At 48.4% G+C, this 19129-nt stretch overlaps 1 protein-coding gene and 1 pseudogene across 1 annotated transcript; both read left to right on the top strand.

Moving 5' to 3' along the window:
• Positions 1-2825: 2825 nt before the first annotated feature.
• LOC123162343 (probable high-affinity nitrate transporter 2.4) lies at positions 2826-6809 on the top strand. The gene is made up of 2 exons (XM_044580137.1): positions 2826-4143; positions 6140-6809. Exons 1-2 carry the CDS (start codon positions 2963-2965, stop codon positions 6417-6419), a joined length of 1461 nt encoding a protein of 486 aa, XP_044436072.1. The 5' UTR covers positions 2826-2962; the 3' UTR covers positions 6420-6809.
• Positions 6810-15342: 8533 nt separating this feature from the next.
• LOC123161716 (ras-related protein Rab-2-A-like) overlaps positions 15343-19129 on the top strand; it is a 55914-nt pseudogene continuing 52127 nt past the window's right edge.

Below are 19129 nucleotides of genomic sequence, written 5' to 3' on the forward strand. Positions count from 1 at the left end.
TGTATATTGCAGCTATGAGGCTACGAGCACCGCTAGTTCACATTTCTGTCGTCCAGTAGCTGTGTAAGTCTAATCAACTATTTTCTTGAGATTAAAAAGAAAAGAAAATCTAGAGTTTGATGTAGGCATGTATAAAAGCTCGCGTTTTTCGTCGGCGACATGTGCAGCCTCACCCTCATGTGAGGTAGCGGTCGACAAGCAGGTTGTCTCCGGCATCTTTGGATCCTGATCTGGTGGCTTTGGGATTGCTCGAACTTGGCTAGGCGAAATCTATGCTCGGCTTGCCGATGCTGGCGGCGGCGACACCCGTGGGTGTCGTTTCCCTTCCTGGAGGCGCTGCCATGGCCTTTGTCTGTGCATCCCTTCGAGTATCGGGGAAACCCTAGGTTCGGTTCTCCGGATCGGATGGCGACGGCGTCCCGACATCGTTCCCATTCTTAAAGGCACTATCTTGCTAGCTCGTGGTGTCCCGGTGTTGGAATTGAAGATGTTCGACGTCCTGTTGATTTGGTCTGCTCCTCTAGTTTTAGGTTTGGTGGGTTTAGTTATGTCCTTCATCCTGTTCGGGCTAAGCGCCCCGACTCTCTCTCCTCTGGACACCATGCTTATGCCTTCTTGCGTTCATGACATGTGTTGTATCTTTTATTGTACTCTTTCTTCTTCCTTCTATCTATGAAATGTTACGCGAGCTTTGTGTATTCGTGAAACAAAAAGTCTGCTATGGCGTTGTAATAGCTTTTGGAAAGTGCTCCCGCTAAGCTATGTACTTTTAATGTTAAGATGAAAATAACTAATAACCTGCTAAATCCTGCTATAGAACCAAATTTAAAGTCATTTAGTGTCGCTAAGCCGCTCCAACCATAGGAGGAACACAAGTAAGTTCCACGGAGCCATCCATCTGCCTCACTCTTCCTTCTTGTTTTGTATATTGCTGCACTATACTAATTGGAAACTTACTTATTGAATTAGCATGTCTCAGTCCTCAATTTTGTGTGTTTAAACATTTTTTTTGAAAGATCCAGCAATTGCTGGCTTGATTCAGATTTAGCAGGAAGCAACGGAAAACATAACATAGTGAAGATCTGAAGATCAAAGAAAAAGATAAACATCAACCCTATTGGTCGCATAACAACACTACACTCCACGGAATGTCATCCACCCAGTACAAGGCAGCGCAGCTCCGACTCCGATGGCCACGAGTCCCTCTGACCGGATCCACCTCCAGAACGATGCCCCCAAGAGAGAAAGCGACGCCGAATAGCGCCGCCATCGTCCGATCTAAACTAGATTAAGGGTTTCCCCCGGAGCACGTCGGGAAAGGCAAGGTAGGAGCTGCTACATCAATGCCTCCAACAAGGGAGCGACGCCAGAAGGCGCCGCCATCGACGACTCCGACCACAACTGGAGTACGACTTTCACCGACAGTCCCACCTCCATAGCCCGATCCCAGAATCCAATCAGCCTACACACCAGCCACTACCTCTGCCTCCACGGCCAACCGTACCTCCCGGCAAGCTCGAAATGCTTCCAACCTTCCGTCCGCGTCCCCCACTGGACGAAGGATGCAACCCCCGCAGTGGCGCCATTCTTCTCCCATCGGAAGGATGCAACCAAGCAGCACGCCATTCGTATCCTCGAGGATGCAACGCCTGCAGGCCATTCATCTCTCGACGAAGGATGCAACAACTGCCGCGGCGCCATTCCTCTTCCTCCAGCCACCACCATCTCGTCCTCCGCAGCAGCGTCGAGCTCACCCGACCACCAGCGAGAGGATGCAACACCGAGCAAGGTGCCATTCATCTCCCACAGCTTCGTCTGCACGGCTAGTGGCGCCGACCACGTCGCCGCCCGAGCTGCCTCCAGACCCCCAGCCGCCAGGGCGCCAGATCCGGCTGCACCCAGCCAGGGGCCGCCCGCTGCCAAGCAAACCGCTTGCGACAGCCACCTCCGGCCATGCTAGCGCCAGATCCGGCCGGCAAGGCCCGTCAGATCCGGCCGCACCCAGCCAGCCAAGGGACCCCGACACGCTCGTTGGATCCGCCGCCCCGCCGCCAAGGGCGCCCGCTGCAGCAGCGAGCCACCCAGCCGCCGTCCCGCCCCGCCGCCCCGCTCCGCCTCCACGCTCCCGCGCCAGATCCACGCACGTCTCCTCGCGGGCGCACCCGTAGCGTGCTATGGCGCAAGAGCCTCGCGAGCTCGCCGCACTGGAGCCCCGACGAGCCGAGCACCAGCCCCCGCCAAATCGAGACGCCCGCGTCGCTCGGTCCTGCGCAGAGGAGACCAACGGCCCCGCCGCCGACGACGCTGCCCGGGCTTTGCCCGGCTGCGCACACCGGCGGCGGCGAGGGGAGTAGCTGCGTGGTGGTGGGCTCCCGGCGGCGTGCTAGGTTTTCCTCTCCCGAGCCGCCCGCGGGAGCGGCGCCAGAGAGAGAACTCGGTTCAGACTAGTGATTGTATATTTTTGTTTTCAGTTTTCTTCATGATTTTAGAGAAAAATACTTAAATAGGCCTTACCTTCGTCGTAGCTCCACTATTACTTTTCATAACTTCTCGCGAGCCACCGCTAAATAAGCACAGTGTCGTGCAAGCTTTAGACTGATTGCGACGCTAAGCGCGCGTTAATCATCACTCTCCCTCTTGGAGCCGCCCGAGAGCCTCTCCTCTCGTGCATGCGGCGCCCTGCATGTATGCAGCCGTTCCATTCCACCACCTTCCCAGCTGCCACCCACCCTCCCGTCGTATCGTGGCCGCTCCTTTCCTTCCCGCTATTTAAACCACACACACTCACCCAAATCTAAACCCCTCGCCTCATTGGCTAGCCAGTAGCAGCCTAGTACTACAACTACAAGGTCGATCGGGCGCCAGAGGGTCTAGAGATCGTTCGATCACACACTGACCGATCGATCACTGCGACTGCGTGCCTGCTTGATCGGTGCCTAGCTCGGTCTAAGCAGAAGCAGGCATGGTCACCATGGGCAAGAAGGTAGACCAAGAACAGAGCTACTACAGTGACTGGGCCCACATCGACCACGGCGTCGACGCCGACGGCCGCGCCACGGAGCTGCGGCCGCTGGCGCTGTCGCGGCCGCACACGCAGGCCTTCCACCTCGCCTGGCTCTCCCTCTTCGCCTGCTTCTTCGCCGCCTTCGCCGCGCCGCCCATCCTCCCGGCGCTGCGCCCGGCGCTCGTCCTCGCGCCGGCCGACGCCTCTGCGGCCGCCGTCGGCTCGCTCTCCGCCGCCCTCGTCGGCCGCCTCGCCATGGGGCCCGCCTGCGACCTCCTCGGCCCGCGCCGGGCGTCCGGGGTCGCCAGCCTCGTCTGCGCGCTCGCGCTCGCCCTAGCCGCCGTGTACGCGTCCTCGCCCGCGGGCTTCGTCGCGCTGCGCTTCTGCGCGGGCCTCTCGCTCTCCAACTTCGTCGCCAACCAGCACTGGATGTCCCGCATCTTCGCGCCATCTGGCGTCGGCCTCGCCAACGCCGTGGCGGCGGGCTGGGCCAACGTCGGCAGCGCGGCCGCGCAGGTCGTCATGCCGCTCGCCTACGACCTCATCGTGCTCCGCCTCGGCGTGCCCATCACCGTCGCGTGGCGCGTCGCCTACCTTATCCCGTGCGCAATGCTCATCACCACCGGCCTCGCCGTGCTCGCCTTCCCATACGATCTCCCGAGCGGCTGCGCCTATGCTGGAGGCGCCAAACGCGCCAAAGGGGAGGGCTTCTGGAACGTGGTGCGAGGGGGAGTCTCCGACTATCGGGCCTGGGTGCTGGCGCTCACCTACGGCTACTGCTACGGCGTGGAGCTCATCATGGAGAACGTTGCGGCCGACTTCTTCCGCAGACGGTTCCGGCTGCCCATGGAGGCTGCGGGCGCCGCCGCGGCGTGCTTCGGCGTGATGAACACCGTGGCGCGGCCGGCGGGAGGGGTGGCGTCCGACGAGGTGGGAAGGCGTTTCGGTATGCGCGGGAGGCTGTGGGCGCTCTGGGCCGTGCAGAGCACCGGTGCGGTCCTTTGCGTTCTGGTCGGCAGGATGGGCGCCACGGAGGCTCCGTCGCTGGCGGCCACGATGGCGGTGATGGTGGCGTGCGGGGCGTTCGTGCAGGCCGCCTCGGGGCTTACCTTCGGCATCGTTCCCTTCGTCTCCAAGAGGTAAAGACAATTTTCCGCTTAATCCTTAATCAAATACCTACATATAATTCGCTACACAGTATCATTTAGCTTGTTTATATTTATGAAATATTTATGGTTATAACGTTTTATGGATGCATGGTACACTTACATATGTATAGTTATGATTCTATACACCCTCCTTTCTTATAATATAATAGTGTCAAAAACGTTTTTATATTATGTGAGGATGAAATAATACCGAGTATAAGATATTTCAAACCGCTAAATGTGGTAATTAATCAACCTCAAAAAAATAACAATAATATACAAGTTGGCGATTGATGAAAAGATGAAGCTGGTAGCTTACCTAGCGTGAGATGAAAGGTGTTGAGTACTTGACTAGCTAGCAACGCCTGAACCACGAGTCAGCTAGGAGGATTCGCGCCGACGACAAGCTTCCGGTGGATCTAAAAGAATCTAAAACAGAATCCTTGTGTAGTAGCACAGTGTCGCTGACGTCGACGTTGCTTTCTTGCATTTATTCAAAGATAGCAACGGGTGGAGATTCCTGGTAAAATTAGTTGAAATCCCATTTATAAACAGAAAGAGACGCGGTTGTTGCGTAAGGTGTGGTGCACATATATGATCATGCTTGACCAGTAAGAGATCTACCATGCATGTATGTGGAGGCCGGCAATCAAGGAGTCACTGTTTTGTTTTAGATCATGTGCGCCTACAGAGCTAATATAAGGTCTCCTTTTTTCTGGAAGAGGATTTATAGCACCAGGTTGCTCCACCCCCTATATGAATATTAAGTTCAAAAACTATTAGGAAATTTGAAAAAAAAAAGAGATTTTGGATATCAAACTTCGTTGTCCGATCTACTTTTGCGTGAAATTTTGTGGAAAAATACCAGAAAACATATCCATGACAATAAAACACAAAAAAATCCTATATATTAAAAAAACTATTTGGATGGCTGTATTTCCTTTGCCATGGATACATTTTCTGATATTTTTTCACGAAACTTCACACAGGAGTAGATTGGGCACCCAGGTTCAATATCCCCAAATTCCAGATTGTTTTGCATTTTTTGGTACTTTTAAAATTTAATATTCATGTAGGAGTGTGGAGCACCCAGGAGCTCTTGTGCATTTCCCCTCCTTTTCTCGCAAAAATAAATAAATAAGGTCAGAACAACCAAGTTAAGATTATGATGCAACAAATTATGACATAACTTGCTCAAGAAACCAACCAAATTTTCTAGGGCCATTTGCATTTCTGCCCCTAACTCGAACCACCTACTCAGATTTGCCCCTAATTTCAAAGCATGCTCAAATTTGTCCCTCTGCCGTTAAGTCACTACTCAGATTTGCCCCTAATTTCAAAGCATGCTCAAATTTGCCCCTCTGCCGTTAAGTCACTACTCAGAAATGCCCTTTCGGCCAGTCAAAGGCCTTTGACCGTCAAAGGCCCATGTGTACTGTAGCAGACGGAAAGTGCTACAGTATTGGACGGAAAGTGCTACAGTACTGTATGGAAGGGTATTTCTGAGTAGTGATTTAACGGCGGAGGGGCAAATTTGAGCATGCTTCAAAATTAGGGGCATATCTGAGTAGTGGGTTCGAGTTAGGGGCACAGATGTAAATGTCCCAATTTTCTATGTATTCACACAATAAGCGGGTAATCTAATATAACTAAGTGATCATCTTATTCTATTTCTCTTAGGGTGCAAACATGTCACCTTAATGTGCAACTATGCAAGTGAAAGGTCCACGCAACATATAATGTTGCACAGGAAATACTTAGTCATTTCCACTAGATTATGCAACTTTAGTCAGTAAATATTTTTACGACTATACAATAATCAAATACAATAGATTATATGCATGTTCAGTTTCTGTTCACATACTGTTATCAAAATACTCATGTTACATACAACTAAATTTCATTTAAAATATACTGCAGCCAATTCCTACAACAAGGCATGTGTTATCATCTAGTTAAAATGGATTTGTTGAATTAATCTATGCAGGTCGATGGGCGTGGTGTCTGGTATGACGGCGAGCGGCGGGGCCGTCGGCGCGATCGTGACAAACCGGTTGTTCTTCAGCAGCTCCAGGTACACGGTGGAGGAGGCCATCTCCTTCACCGGCCTCACCAGCCTCCTTTGCACTCTCCCTGTGGCGCTCATCTATTTCCCACGCTTGGGAGGAATGCTTTGCGGCCCCTCGGAATCCGCCACCGTCGACCATGATGGTCACGACGACGACGATGATGTAAACAAGGATGATGATTACATGCTTCTAAAATGATGTGGCAGCTTGGTAGCTCAGCCCGTAAATATAAGGATAGATGGATAGGTACATGCTTCTGAAATGGAAAGGAAAACTCCACACAATCTCTCAAGACTCTGAACTACATGTGATGACTTGTTGCACTACTAATGGCCAGTTCTTTTGGTGGCTTTTTTGGGCTTCCAGAATAAGTTGTCCCCTGCCCAGCTTATTCTAAAAGTCCAACCAAAAATATTTTTGATTGGGCTTTTAGAATAAGCTGGGTAGGGAGCAGCTTATTCCAGCTTATTCTAGAAGCCAGCAAAAGAACTGACTCTAGAGGTAGGCTAAGGGCAAGGGTAAGCTCACATGTGTCCTCCCAATTTTTCGATTTGGTAGGAAAAATGGGGCGATTTTTTTACCATGGCACCAAGGGCACTTCCCATTTGTCCGTCGTTAGGATTGAGTTTTGAAGTACTAGTAACCTTGCACGTGCAATGCACGTCTGGAAAATTCAACATATGATTTTATTGCACATGTACACATGTCTGAAAAATTACCTGCAAGGTATAGATAAGTAGTGTGCAACAATTGAAAGGGTCTAAGCTCGTTCGAATGTAGGAACATATTTTCATGTAAAGTAACAGTAGTAGAACGAAACATGATTCAAGTTCATATACATCAGTGCATTCTAATGGGTTATCAAAGATTATAAGTTAGCTAGGGGTCTAAATATGCTATGTTGAAAGAGAATAGTATGCAAGAACATGTAAATAGCTAGGGGTAAGAAATGTTACAACTTCATAGTAGCACACCAAACCCCTGAAATTTAAACACTTCACCTTTTATTAGTCATAGCAGTTTCGACAAAAACACAAAACACAGAAACTTTTTTTTGCGAAAAAAAAAACACAGAAACGTGATGTGCAAAAAGACAACAAATGTCAGATATGGTGCCAATAGATAGCACATCAGCAGAAACATGCAGGGTATTGTCATGGGAAAAGGATCAAGAAGATTAGAACCAACAGAAAAATAAGAGTAGTAATACAAAGAGCACCCAGGGTACTCACATGTGCCCTATGGATGTCCGTTCCCTCACATCATAGATCCCACTGGCTAAAGTAATTGCAGTTCCTGCCTCAAACGTGATGGAGATTTAAAGAATATAAGAGGGGATTGAGTCGACAAGATGCATCCATATTGTAGGGATTCATCCCATCAGACATGGAGACGGGGCCGCTGGGGACACGTGAGTGCAGCTGGGTAGGATTCCAGTGCAATGAAGGTGGAGAAGATGAAGAGGAAGAGTATAGCCTGAAGGTGTTGTATCCGTCTTGACGACCTGTACCTGGTGACATGGCGAGCCTCCTGTCATCGAGGAAAAATTCCGAGTGCCCTCGAAGAAGCGGTACTCACCTACGTTTATGGTGATTCCGGCGGGGGTCTGAGTTCGTCTGACCATCCAGGTTCTTCTGCATGCGCGCCGACCGAGCGAGACCTACACTTCTTTTCGCCGGGTGGTCCGATTGGAACCAATCTTGCACGTTGGGAGACGGCGGCAGCGTCATAGGGGTCGAAGGAGGAGAAGGCATCACACGCATGTCCGAGTAGCTTGAAGACGCGCTCAGCGGCGGCGGAGAGGTTCTTGTCCGATTGGATGAAGAGATCGCTTTTGACGGCGTCGGCCGTGGAATACCATGTCGAGAAGGTGTGCCAGTAGCCCAAGCGGTTCGGGCTCCCGCCCGCGGCATGTGTGGACATCGGTGGCGAGCATGTTTGCTGCGCCGGTGAGCGACGTGAAGAGCCGCTGGGCCATGACTTTGTTCGTATTAATTTGCGGAATTTTTTTAGAAGGATTTTTGGGAGGAATATCCAATATGGTCTTGCTTTATTTTCTTGGTTTTGTACCTTGATTAGCGGGAGCGGTAACTACTCGATGCATGCAATTGCTCTTCCGCATGCATGTCCCGTGTGGTAAGCTTCCACCGATTGCTCCTCCGCATGCATGTCAGTTATTTACTTTCTCTTTTTCAAACGTCTAATTTATTCTCCACGCAGTGTTGGTTTCCTAGTTTATAGGATACGAACGGGATGCGGGACGGGAACCGGCAGAGTTTTGGTCCGACCGAGCGAGACCTACACTTCTTTTCGCCGGGTGGTCCGATTGAAACCAATCTTGCACGTTGGGAGACGGCGGCAGCGTCATAGGGGTCGAAGGAGGAGAAGGCATCACACGCATGTCCGAGTAGCTTGAAGACGCGCTCAGCGGCGGCGGAGAGGTTCTTGTCCGATTGGATGAAGAGATCGCTTTTGACAGCGTCGGCCGTGGAATACCATGTCGAGAAGGTGTGCCAGTAGCCCAAGCGGTTCGGGCTCCCGCCCGCGGCATGTGTGGACGTCGGTGGCGAGCATGTTTGCTGCGCCGGTGAGCGACGTGAAGAGCCGCTGGGCCATGACTTTGTTCGTATTAATTTGCGGAATGTTTTAGAAGGAGTTTTGGGAGGAATATCCAATATGGTCTTGCTTTATTTTCTTGGTTTTGTACCTTGATTAGCGGGAGCGGTAACTACTTGATGCATGCAATTGCTCTTCCGCATGCATGTCCCGTGTGGTAAGCTTCCACCGATTGCTCCTCCGCATGCATGTCAGTTATTTACTTTCTCTTTTTCAAACGTCTAATTTATTCTTCACGCAGTGTTGGTTTCCTAGTTTATAGGATACGAACGGGATGCGGGACGGGAACCGGCAGAGTTTTGGTCCGCCCGGCAAATTGCTAAAGGCAGTTTTGACGAGGATTAGTATATAATCTGAACGGTTAGATTAATTAAATGGTACTGATCGTGTGGATGTAATTGGTTTGTGTTGTTATGTGTGCCTAAGGCTGGGTACATTTAGCGATGAATATGTTTTCTTGTTTAATAGTAGTATAGATTCCGCATGCATGTCCCGTGTGGTAAGCTTCCACCGATTGCTCCTCCGCATGCATGTCAGTTATTTACTTTCTCTTTTTCAAACGTCTAATTTATTCTCCACGCAGTGTTGGTTTCCTAGTTTATAGGATACGAACGGGATGCGGGACGGGAACCGGCAGAGTTTTGGTCCGCCCGGCAAATTGCTAAAGGCAGTTTTGACGAGGATTAGTATATAATCTGAACGGTTAGATTAATTAAATGGCGCTGATCGTGTGGATGTAATTGGTTTGTGTTGTTATGTGTGCCTAAGGCTGGGTACACTTAGCGATGAATATGTTTTCTTGTTTAATAGTAGTATACATTCCGCATGCATGTCCCGTGTGGTAAGCTTCCACCGATTGCTCCTCCGCATGCATGTCAGTTATTTACTTTCTCTTTTTCAAACGTCTAATTTATTCTCCACGCAGTGTTGGTTTCCTAGTTTATAGGATACGAACGGGATGCGGGACGGGAACCGGCAGAGTTTTGGTCCGCCCGGCAAATTGCTAAAGGCAGTTTTGACGAGGATTAGTATATAATCTGAACGGTTAGATTAATTAAATGGCGCTGATCGTGTGGATGTAATTGGTTTGTGTTGTTATGTGTGCCTAAGGCCGGGTACACTTAGCGATGAATATGTTTTCTTGTTTAATAGTAGTATAGACTAGAGGGAGTGGGAGCTTGAATAGTCACTAGGGATGGCAGTTTTGCCCATGGGTATGGGTACCCGTGGGTACCCTATCCGAAAACAATGGGTATGGGCAAGACTTGGAGAGATTTTGTACCCATGGATAATGGGTGCCCATACCCGCAAAATATGTGGGTAGGGCATGGGTGAGAAATTGTGCCCATGGGTAACCAATGCGGTTAACATCAAACTCATATGGTCCAACCCTAAATCTTGTATTCCTTAAACAAGTCATAGCTCATAGGTGCATAATCACCTGCTTGCCACTCCTCCTACGTCCTATGTGACTCCTCAAAAATATGAAATATCGACTCTTCGCTACCAGACTCTTGTCGAACTCTCGATCCAGCGATCCCCAATTCCCATCACCGCCTTCCACTTCGTCGGTCTTCCACCAACCGCTACTCATACTCCCCTGATGCCTCCAAGAGGCCACCCACCGGAGGAGGCCGCATCCATGCCATACTACTCTACCATGACCATTTGAATTTTGAACTCATGTCTCTACCTCTTAAGAATTTGAATGCTATATATTGTACCCAATGGATACCCATTGGGTATAGGATACCCGATGGGTATGGGCATGGGTGTTAGTTTATACCCATGGGTATAGAAAGTTTCTATGGGTATGGGTTTGGGTAGAAGGAGGTTGTACCCGCCCATACCCTACCCATTGCCATCCCTAATAGTCACATCACAAAAGAAACTGGGCAATTTTTAAGAAATGACTTTCTAGGAGGTTCTTTGGAGAACTTGACAAGTAACGACATCTCCAAGGCCGACCCCTAAATCGGACACCGTATCCATTCATGAACCAGTCTGGACATGTGTCCGGGCACTGATACGGGAGCCCGCCATCCAAACTAGTCGCAATTGTCTGGTCACATTTGTTGCAAATTCAACGAAGTGGGCAACTTTCGGTCAAAATTAGATAATGTTTACATAAAACCTGATGTTTTGCATCTAAAACAGATCAAATTCATTACATTTTTGACATATTTCAACTAAACCCTATTCTAACCTACTGTAAATGATCACCGGCGCTCATTCCCCATGACATGTCTTCCGCATGTCTGGCAGCAAGCTCGCTAGCCGGCCATGATCCCATGAAGAATAGCCTCCGCCTCCGCGAAGTGGGCAAGCTCACCGGTCGATTATGAGCCCACCAGGTTTAGCTTCAGCGGGAGGGTAAGAGTAGTGGCCTTCACCTCCACAAAGCGGGCAAACTCGCTGGCTGTGACCTCCGAGGCCCGGTACGATGGTGGAAGTGGCCTTCCTGGGACCCAAGCACCAACATCATCCCATATTCTGCTCTTCCTTGCTATCAGCGGCGGCCGTGGACGTGCCAGCCTCGTCATCGTGGCGGCGGGACCGATGTGGAGCGGGCGACATCATCGGTGACGCCTTCAAATTCCTTCACCCACCGCATCGATCTGTGTGACATAGCTTCTTTCTCCTCCCGAAGAACATGGAGCCGCCATCACACGAGGCGGAATTTGTGGGAGACGTGGTAGGACAGGAGCAGCGCCTTTTGCTCATCCACGTCCATGACGCTGCCCATGCTGGCGATTGCTCTTCCACGGGATGGCGCTCATTGAGGAGCCAGAGGTTGTACCTCTGGTCGGCCTACGCCTACCGGAGCACCGCCTCTCCCTCTTCTATCACCATGTCGGTGACGTGCGCCCGCGCCTCACCCATGATGATGTTAGCCTGGAACGACGAGGGCGATGGCGGCAGCTTGTCGTTCGTTGGCTTGTCTGCGTTGCTGCTCTTTGGAGAGCTCACCGGCAAGCCAACCTGTATCCGGCTGGCTCGGCAGGCCAGCCAGCCGGCCGCAATACCGGAGAGCTCCTTCTTCTATTCACGGGAATGGTTGTCTCACCGGGCTTTCGAGCTTGAGGCCATGGTGGGTGTGTTGCACGGAGGAGGAGGAGGTCGAGAGCGGAGGTGTGATGCAGTTGTTGCCGAGTGCTAGGCATGTTTAAATAGCATCTGGATGCCAGGCCAAGCGGCGAGGTGTTTAATGTTATCCGGCAGATGAACAGACAGGTGCCGCCGGAGTAGGTCGGTAGCCACACATGTTTCATGTAGGGAAGTAGACGGATGAGTGTTGTTTGAATGCGGAGAGAAGGGCGCCTGCATCGGGACGTGGTGTAGGCAACACTCTTGGCCGCTGTGTCGCTTCAGTGCCGACTCTAGTGAGAGGTCGAGTCTGCTCTTGGCCGGCATGAATGCGGAGCTGGCCATTTTAGGAGGAAAGGCATGGACGAGGGAGATGGTTCAGGGTGTCGGACGCGTGCGTGACAGCTATCCGGAAACCCGCAAAGCACACCCCCTATTTGCTTCCGGTTTGCGGTAAAAAGGACGTCCGGACTGCTATGCGGATGGATGCAGGCAGTTTGAGGGTCAACGTTTGAGATGCCCTAAACTAAAAAAGTATAGCAGCGGAAAAATAGCTTACGAGTCAACAAAAAATTGAGTTGAGTGTTAGTGGTGGAGCAAGGTATTTGGTTCTGGTATTCTTATTTTTTCCAAAGCAATATAATAGAACAACAAATGTATAGTAAAATGGAAACAACAATGACTCAATGATCATACATCAAAATTAAGTAGCAAAATATCATTGTGGCAATATGTCTAACAATTAAGAAAGTTTACAAACAACAATGGAAATTACAATATAAACTTACGATCCCCTTTTTGGAAGAGGTTGATGACATCCTCATCTTTACTTTTTTGCGGGGGGGGGGGGGGGGGGCTCATCTTTCACTTACTTGACAAATTCTATCTCAACAATTGTAACCAAGCAATTGTTCAAATATTTATCACTGATTTTGTTTCTTAGTGGATTCTTATGCATTTCAGTGAGGAAAATACCCTCTTGACACTAGTAGTGTCCATCCGAAGAATGAGCCGTCAGCTGTGGACGGCGCCTGTTGGGGGACTGGGGTGGCCGAAGGCGGAGGGAAGGGCCGTAGGGGAGGGGAGCTGGGGAGGAAGAGGGTCGGGCCATTTTCCATCACTTACTGATACGTCCATTTTGCATCATGCTTTTATATCGATATTTATTGCATTATGGACTGTTATTACACGTTATGTCACAATACTTATGCCTATTCTCTCTTATTTTACAAGGTTTACATGAAGAGGGAGAATGCCGGCAGCTGGGATTCTGGGCTGGAAAAGGAGCAAATATTGGAGACCTATTCTACACAGCTCCAAAAGTCCTGAAACTCCACGAAAGTCATTTTGGGAATTAATAAATAATATTGAGCTGAAGAAATACCTGAGGGGGCCACCCATCATCCACGAGGGTGGGGGCACGCCCTACCCCCCTGGGCACGCCCCCCCTGCCTCGTGGGCCCCCTAGCAGCCCTCCGGTGGCCATCTTCTGCTATATGAAGTCTTTTACGCTGGAAAAAAAATCATAAGCAAGTTTACGGGACGAAACTCCGCTGCCACGAGGTGGAACCTTGGCGGAACCAATCTAGGGCTCCAGCGGAGCTGTTCTGCCGGGGAAACTTCCCTCCGGGAGGGGGAAATCATCATCATCATCACCACCAACGATCCTCTCATCGGGAGGGGGTCAATATCCATCAACATCTTCACCAGCACCATCTCCTCTCAAACACTAGTTCATCTCTTGTATCCAATCTTTGTATCAAAACCTCAGATTGGTACCTATGGGTTGCTAGTAGTGTTGATTACTCCTTGTAGTTGATGCTAGTTGGTTTATTTGGTGGAAGATCATATGTTCAGATCCTTAATGCATATTAATACCCCTCTGATTATGAACATGAATATGCTTTGTGAGTAGTTACGTTTGTTCCTGAGGACATGGGAGAAGTCTTGCTATTAGTAGTCATGTGAATTTGGTATTCGTTCGATATTTTGATGAGATGTACGTTGTCTCTCCTCTAGTGGTGTTATGTGAACATCGACTACATGACACTTCACCATTGTTTGGGCCTAGAGGAATGCATTGGGAAGTAATAAGTAGATGATGGGTTGCTAGAGTGACAGAAGCTTAAACCCTAGTTTATGCGTTCCTTCGTAAGAGGCTGATTTGGATCCACTTGTTTCATGCTATGGTTAGGTTTACCTTAATACTTCTTTTGTAGTTGCAGATGCTTGCAATAGGGGTTAATATAAGTGGGATGCTTGTCCAAGAAAGGGAAGTACCCAAGCACCGGTCCACCCACATATCAAATTATCAAAGTAACGAACGCGAATCATATGAGCGTGATGAAAACTAGCTTGACGATAATTTCCATGTGTCCTTGGGAGCGCTTTTCTCTATATAAGAACTTGTCCATGCTTGTCCTTTGCTACAAAAAGGATTGGGCCACCTTGTTGCACCTTATTTACTTTTATTGCTTGTTACCCGTTACAAATTACCTTATCACAAAACTATCTGTTACCGATAATTTCAGTGCTTGCAGAGAATACCTTATTGAAAACCGCTTGTCATTTCCTTCTGCTCCTTGTTGGTTTCGACACTCTTACTTATTGAAAGGACTATGATAGATCCCCTACACTTGTGGGTCATCACCCACCGGACCTGAAATCGATTTCCGCCACCGCCAACTAGGTTGGGGATTGCTTTGGGAATCGGGGAAGGTAGAGTAGGAGATGAGGTGCGACTACATTGGTTCTCACCCACCTCACCAGATTGTTTGGTTTGGTGCGTGGCTGCCGTGGGTGTCATTTTGGCTGGACTTCTGTTCGTGGGCCGAATGTTCTCCGTACAACATATGTAGTCATTTTTTGGAGCCAAATTATTTGGTATTTCATGGAATTCCCAGGAAGACCCCAGCGCTTCCACTGTCGAGTGTGCATTGCTGCCGGGGACCATCATACACAGAATGAGGGGAAAGTGGGGACAATCGGTCATGCAGTTGGGACCATCACGATCGACAGCTCTAGATGGAACCGATCTTTACTAGGATCAATCGACCGACGGCTAGTACCGGCCGAACACATTTGGGAGTCATCTTTATCATCTGAATCTATATCATCCTGCAAACCAAAGCGTAGGAGACATCAGAAAACTAGCTATTGATGGAGTAGCAAATAAAGCCAAACGCCACCTAACTCAGCCTTGGGCCGCACAACGCATCAAACCATTGCAATTTCCAAAGGATGCGGACTCTTTGGTAGTAGCTACTCCATCACCTTTTTTTACGAGATGTACCCCATGGCCCGCTCCACCGATTATAACAGTTTCCTTCCTCCAGCCCTCTCGGCATCGCCTCGGCCTTGCAGAGTCACACAGAGTCCTCTAAACCCCACGCAAGTTCTCCGAGCAGCGGTGGAGGAGATGTCGTATGCCCACCTCTTCAAGTACATCATCATCGGTGACACAGGTCCGCTTCAGATGCTCCCCCGGTTGACCCTTTCTCTTCCTGCTCGTTCCCGAAGGGGGTTCCTCATGGATCCCTAAGCTCTTGGTTGCTCTCATTGATTAGGAGATCTATCCCACCTGCCTTCATCTGAATGCATGTCTGTGCAGGTGTTGGCAAGTCGTGCCTGCTGTTGCAGTTCACCGACAAGTGGTTCCAGCCCCTGCATGACCCCACTGTTGAATTCATGCACCAGCCAACTCATCCAGAAGTCTGAATTGATGGAGGAAAGGCGGAAAATATATTTCAACACTCCCCCTCCCGTCTAGATTATTTTAATCCTTAGACATGGGATCGGTGTAGACTGCAGAATTGTTTTATTCAATACTATGTTGGAAGGGTCTTGAACTTAAGACCTCTTGGCTCTGATACGATGTTAGAAGCGATAGAGAGGGATTGGTGGGATTTGACGGATTTATTGCTTGAGCCTCGTGGGCATATGATACATCTCCAACGTATCTATAATTTTCGATTGTTCCATGTTGTTATATTATCATACTTGGATGTTTTACAATCATTTATAGCAATTTTATATCTTTTTGGGGACTAACCTATTGACATAGTGCCCAGTGCCACTTGCTGTTTTTTGCTTGTTTTTTTTTACTTCGGAGGAAATCAATACCAAATGGAGTCCAAACGCAGCAAAACTTTTTGTTGATTTTTTCTGGACCAAAAGACACACGATGGGCCAAGAAAGTACCTGAGGGGGGCTCTGAGGGGAGCACGAACCACTAGGGCATGCCCAGGTGGATTGTGGCCACCTTGGCCGCCTCCCGCACCGTCTCTTGGCTCTATAAATACCTCAATATTCCATAAATCCCAGGGGAGTCAACAAAAATCAATTCCAACCACCACAAGTTCCAAAAAACAGAGATCCAATCTAGACACCATCACGGAGGGTTTCATCATCCTCATTGGTGCCTCTCCAATGTTGCGTGAGTAGTTCATTGTAGACCTACGGGTCCATAGTTAGTAGCTAGATGGCTTCCTCTCTCTCTTTTTTGATTCTCAATACAATGATCTCTTGGAGATCTATTTGATGTAACTCTTTTTTGCGGTGTGTTTGTTGGGATCCGATGAACTTTGAGTTTACGATAAGATCTATGTTTTTATCCATGAACGATATTTGAGTCTTTTGATCTCTTATATGCATGATTACTTATAGCCTCGTATTTCTTCTTCTTCGAATCTTTGGTTTAGTTAGGATTTTTCTTGCCATGTGAAGGGGTGCTTTGTGATGGGTTCGATCTTATGGTGCTTGATCCTAGTGACAGAAGGGGAACCAACATGTATGTATCGTTGCCATTACGGATAACAAGATGAGGTCTAATTCATACATGAATAGATCTTGTCTACATCATGTCATCGTTCTTATTGCATTACTCCATTTTTCCATGAACTTAATATACTAGATGCATGCTGGATAGCGGTCGATGTGTGGAGTAATAGTAGTAGATGCAGGCAAGAGTCGGTCTACTAATCTTGGACGTGATGCCTATATGATGATCATTGTCTGGATATCATCATACTTACTTGAAGTTCTATCAATTGCCCAACAGTAATTTGTTTACCCACCGTATGCTATTTTTCTCGAGAGAAGCCACTAGTGAAATCTACGGCCCCCGGGTCTCTTCTTTATCATATTTGCCTTCGAGATCTATTTTATTCGCTTTTATTTCCAGATCTATTGATCCAAAAACCCGAAAATACCTCGCTGAATTTTATTTGCATCTATCAATCTACTACAATTTATCCCGTCAACTTCACAGTTACCCGAAAGGGAATGACAACCCCTTTAAGATGCTAGGTTGCATGTATTTGTTCTTTGTGTGCAGGTATCGTTTACTTAGTGTTGCGTGGTTCTCCTACTGGTTCGATAACCTTGGTCTCATCACCGAGGGAAATACCTACCGTTGTTGTGCTTCATCATCCCTTCCTCTTTGGAGAAATACCAATGTAGTTCAAGCCAACATCAAAAGGAATTTCTGGCGTCGTTGCCAGGGAAGCATCATCAACATCTACCAGGTTCCTAATCATAAATCTAATCTCCTTGCAATTTACATTATTTGCCATTTGCCTCTCGTTTTCCTCTCCCCCACTTCACAAAAATTGCCTTTTTATTCACCTTCTTTTTTGTTTGCCTTTTTCTCGTCAGATCTCTTGTTTGCTTGTGTTACCATGTGTCTTCTATTTGTTTGCTAAAAAGCTATTGATATGGGTCATCATTCACTTGCTAATCTTTTCAAAAGATCCAATTATGATGAACCAATTGCTACTGAGTTGAGTGCGTTTGATTATCTCTATGAAGTTCTGCTTGAAATTCATGAATCTGAAGATTGTGATGAAGTGTTGGAAGAAGAATTTGATACAGTGATTCATGATATCTCTTTCAATGATAAACATGATTACAATGATGTTATTATAAATTCTACTAATGTCAATTGTGCTAATAATGTGCAAAACCCCAAGCTTGGGGATGCTAATATTGCTATGTCCACTACTTATTGCAATGATCATGATTAGGGTGATAATGATTCTAATGATCTTGAAAATTTATTTGAACCTCATGATGAATATGCTTGTGATGATATTAAAAGTGGGTTTGGAAGAGAGTAAACTTTAGGTAAAAATAATCCCACATATTTGGTGAGTGTTCAATCTTATGAAATTTTTGATGAAAGTGGGCTTGGAAAGGTCATTGTCGGTGTCAAAACCGGCGGATCTCGGGTAGGGGGTCCCGATCTGTGCGTCTTAGGCTCATGGTAACAGGAAGCATGGGACACAATGTTTACCCAGGTTCGGGCCCTCTCGATGGAGGTAAAACCCTACTTCCTGCTTGATTAATATTGAAGATATGAGTAGTACAAGAGTAGATCTACCACGAGATCGTAGAGGCTAAACCCTAAGAGCTAGCCTATGATGGTATGATTGTAATTGTGATCGGCCTTCTAAGGACCATCTTCTCCGGTTTATATAGACACGGAGAGAGCTAGGGTTTACATGGAGTCGCTTACAAGCAAGGAAATATGATATCCGGATCGCCAAGCTTGTCTTCTATGCAAAGGAGAGTCCCATCTGGACATGGGCCGAAGTCTTGAGTCTTGTATCTTCACGCTTCAATAGTCCGGATGATGTATATAGTCCGGCTGTCCGGATACCCCCTAATCCAGGACTCCCTCAGTAGCCCCTGAACCAGGCTTCAATGAGGGTGAGTCCGGCGCGCAGTCTTGTCTTCGGCATTGCAAGGCGGGTTCCTTCTCTGAATACTCCAATGTACCTATCACGACGAACAGTGTCCGGCATCTCATCAATGTTGTACTCCTCGGCTGCAGTGTCTCAATAATGACCATTTCCACGTGACGAGCGAATGCGAGGAATCGAGGCATTTTTGCATTTGCCACCCTCGGTCCTTCGGGCTAACCGTCTATTTGAAGAGACGGGGATTCCCAGATCCAAACCTCACTCTTCCCCCACAAGCAAGCATCCAACAGAGCGCCCGAAAAACCATCCCAACATGGCTGGTCGTCGCAGCTCTTCTGCTCGCTCCCCTTGCCCCAAGCCGGGGGACTAGGGAGAGTGTTCAGTTTCTCATAGCCGTTTGATAAAGTTACAAACCCAAGGGCTTCTCCCACCGGCGTTTGTGGTACCCGTCCGAGCCGGAATAGCCACCTATGACGACGGAGAACAAGCGGAGAAATCCCCTAA

Source organism: Triticum aestivum, chromosome 7B, assembly GCF_018294505.1.
Source record: "Triticum aestivum cultivar Chinese Spring chromosome 7B, IWGSC CS RefSeq v2.1, whole genome shotgun sequence".
In the NCBI taxonomy this organism is placed as follows: Eukaryota; Viridiplantae; Streptophyta; class Magnoliopsida; order Poales; family Poaceae; genus Triticum; species Triticum aestivum.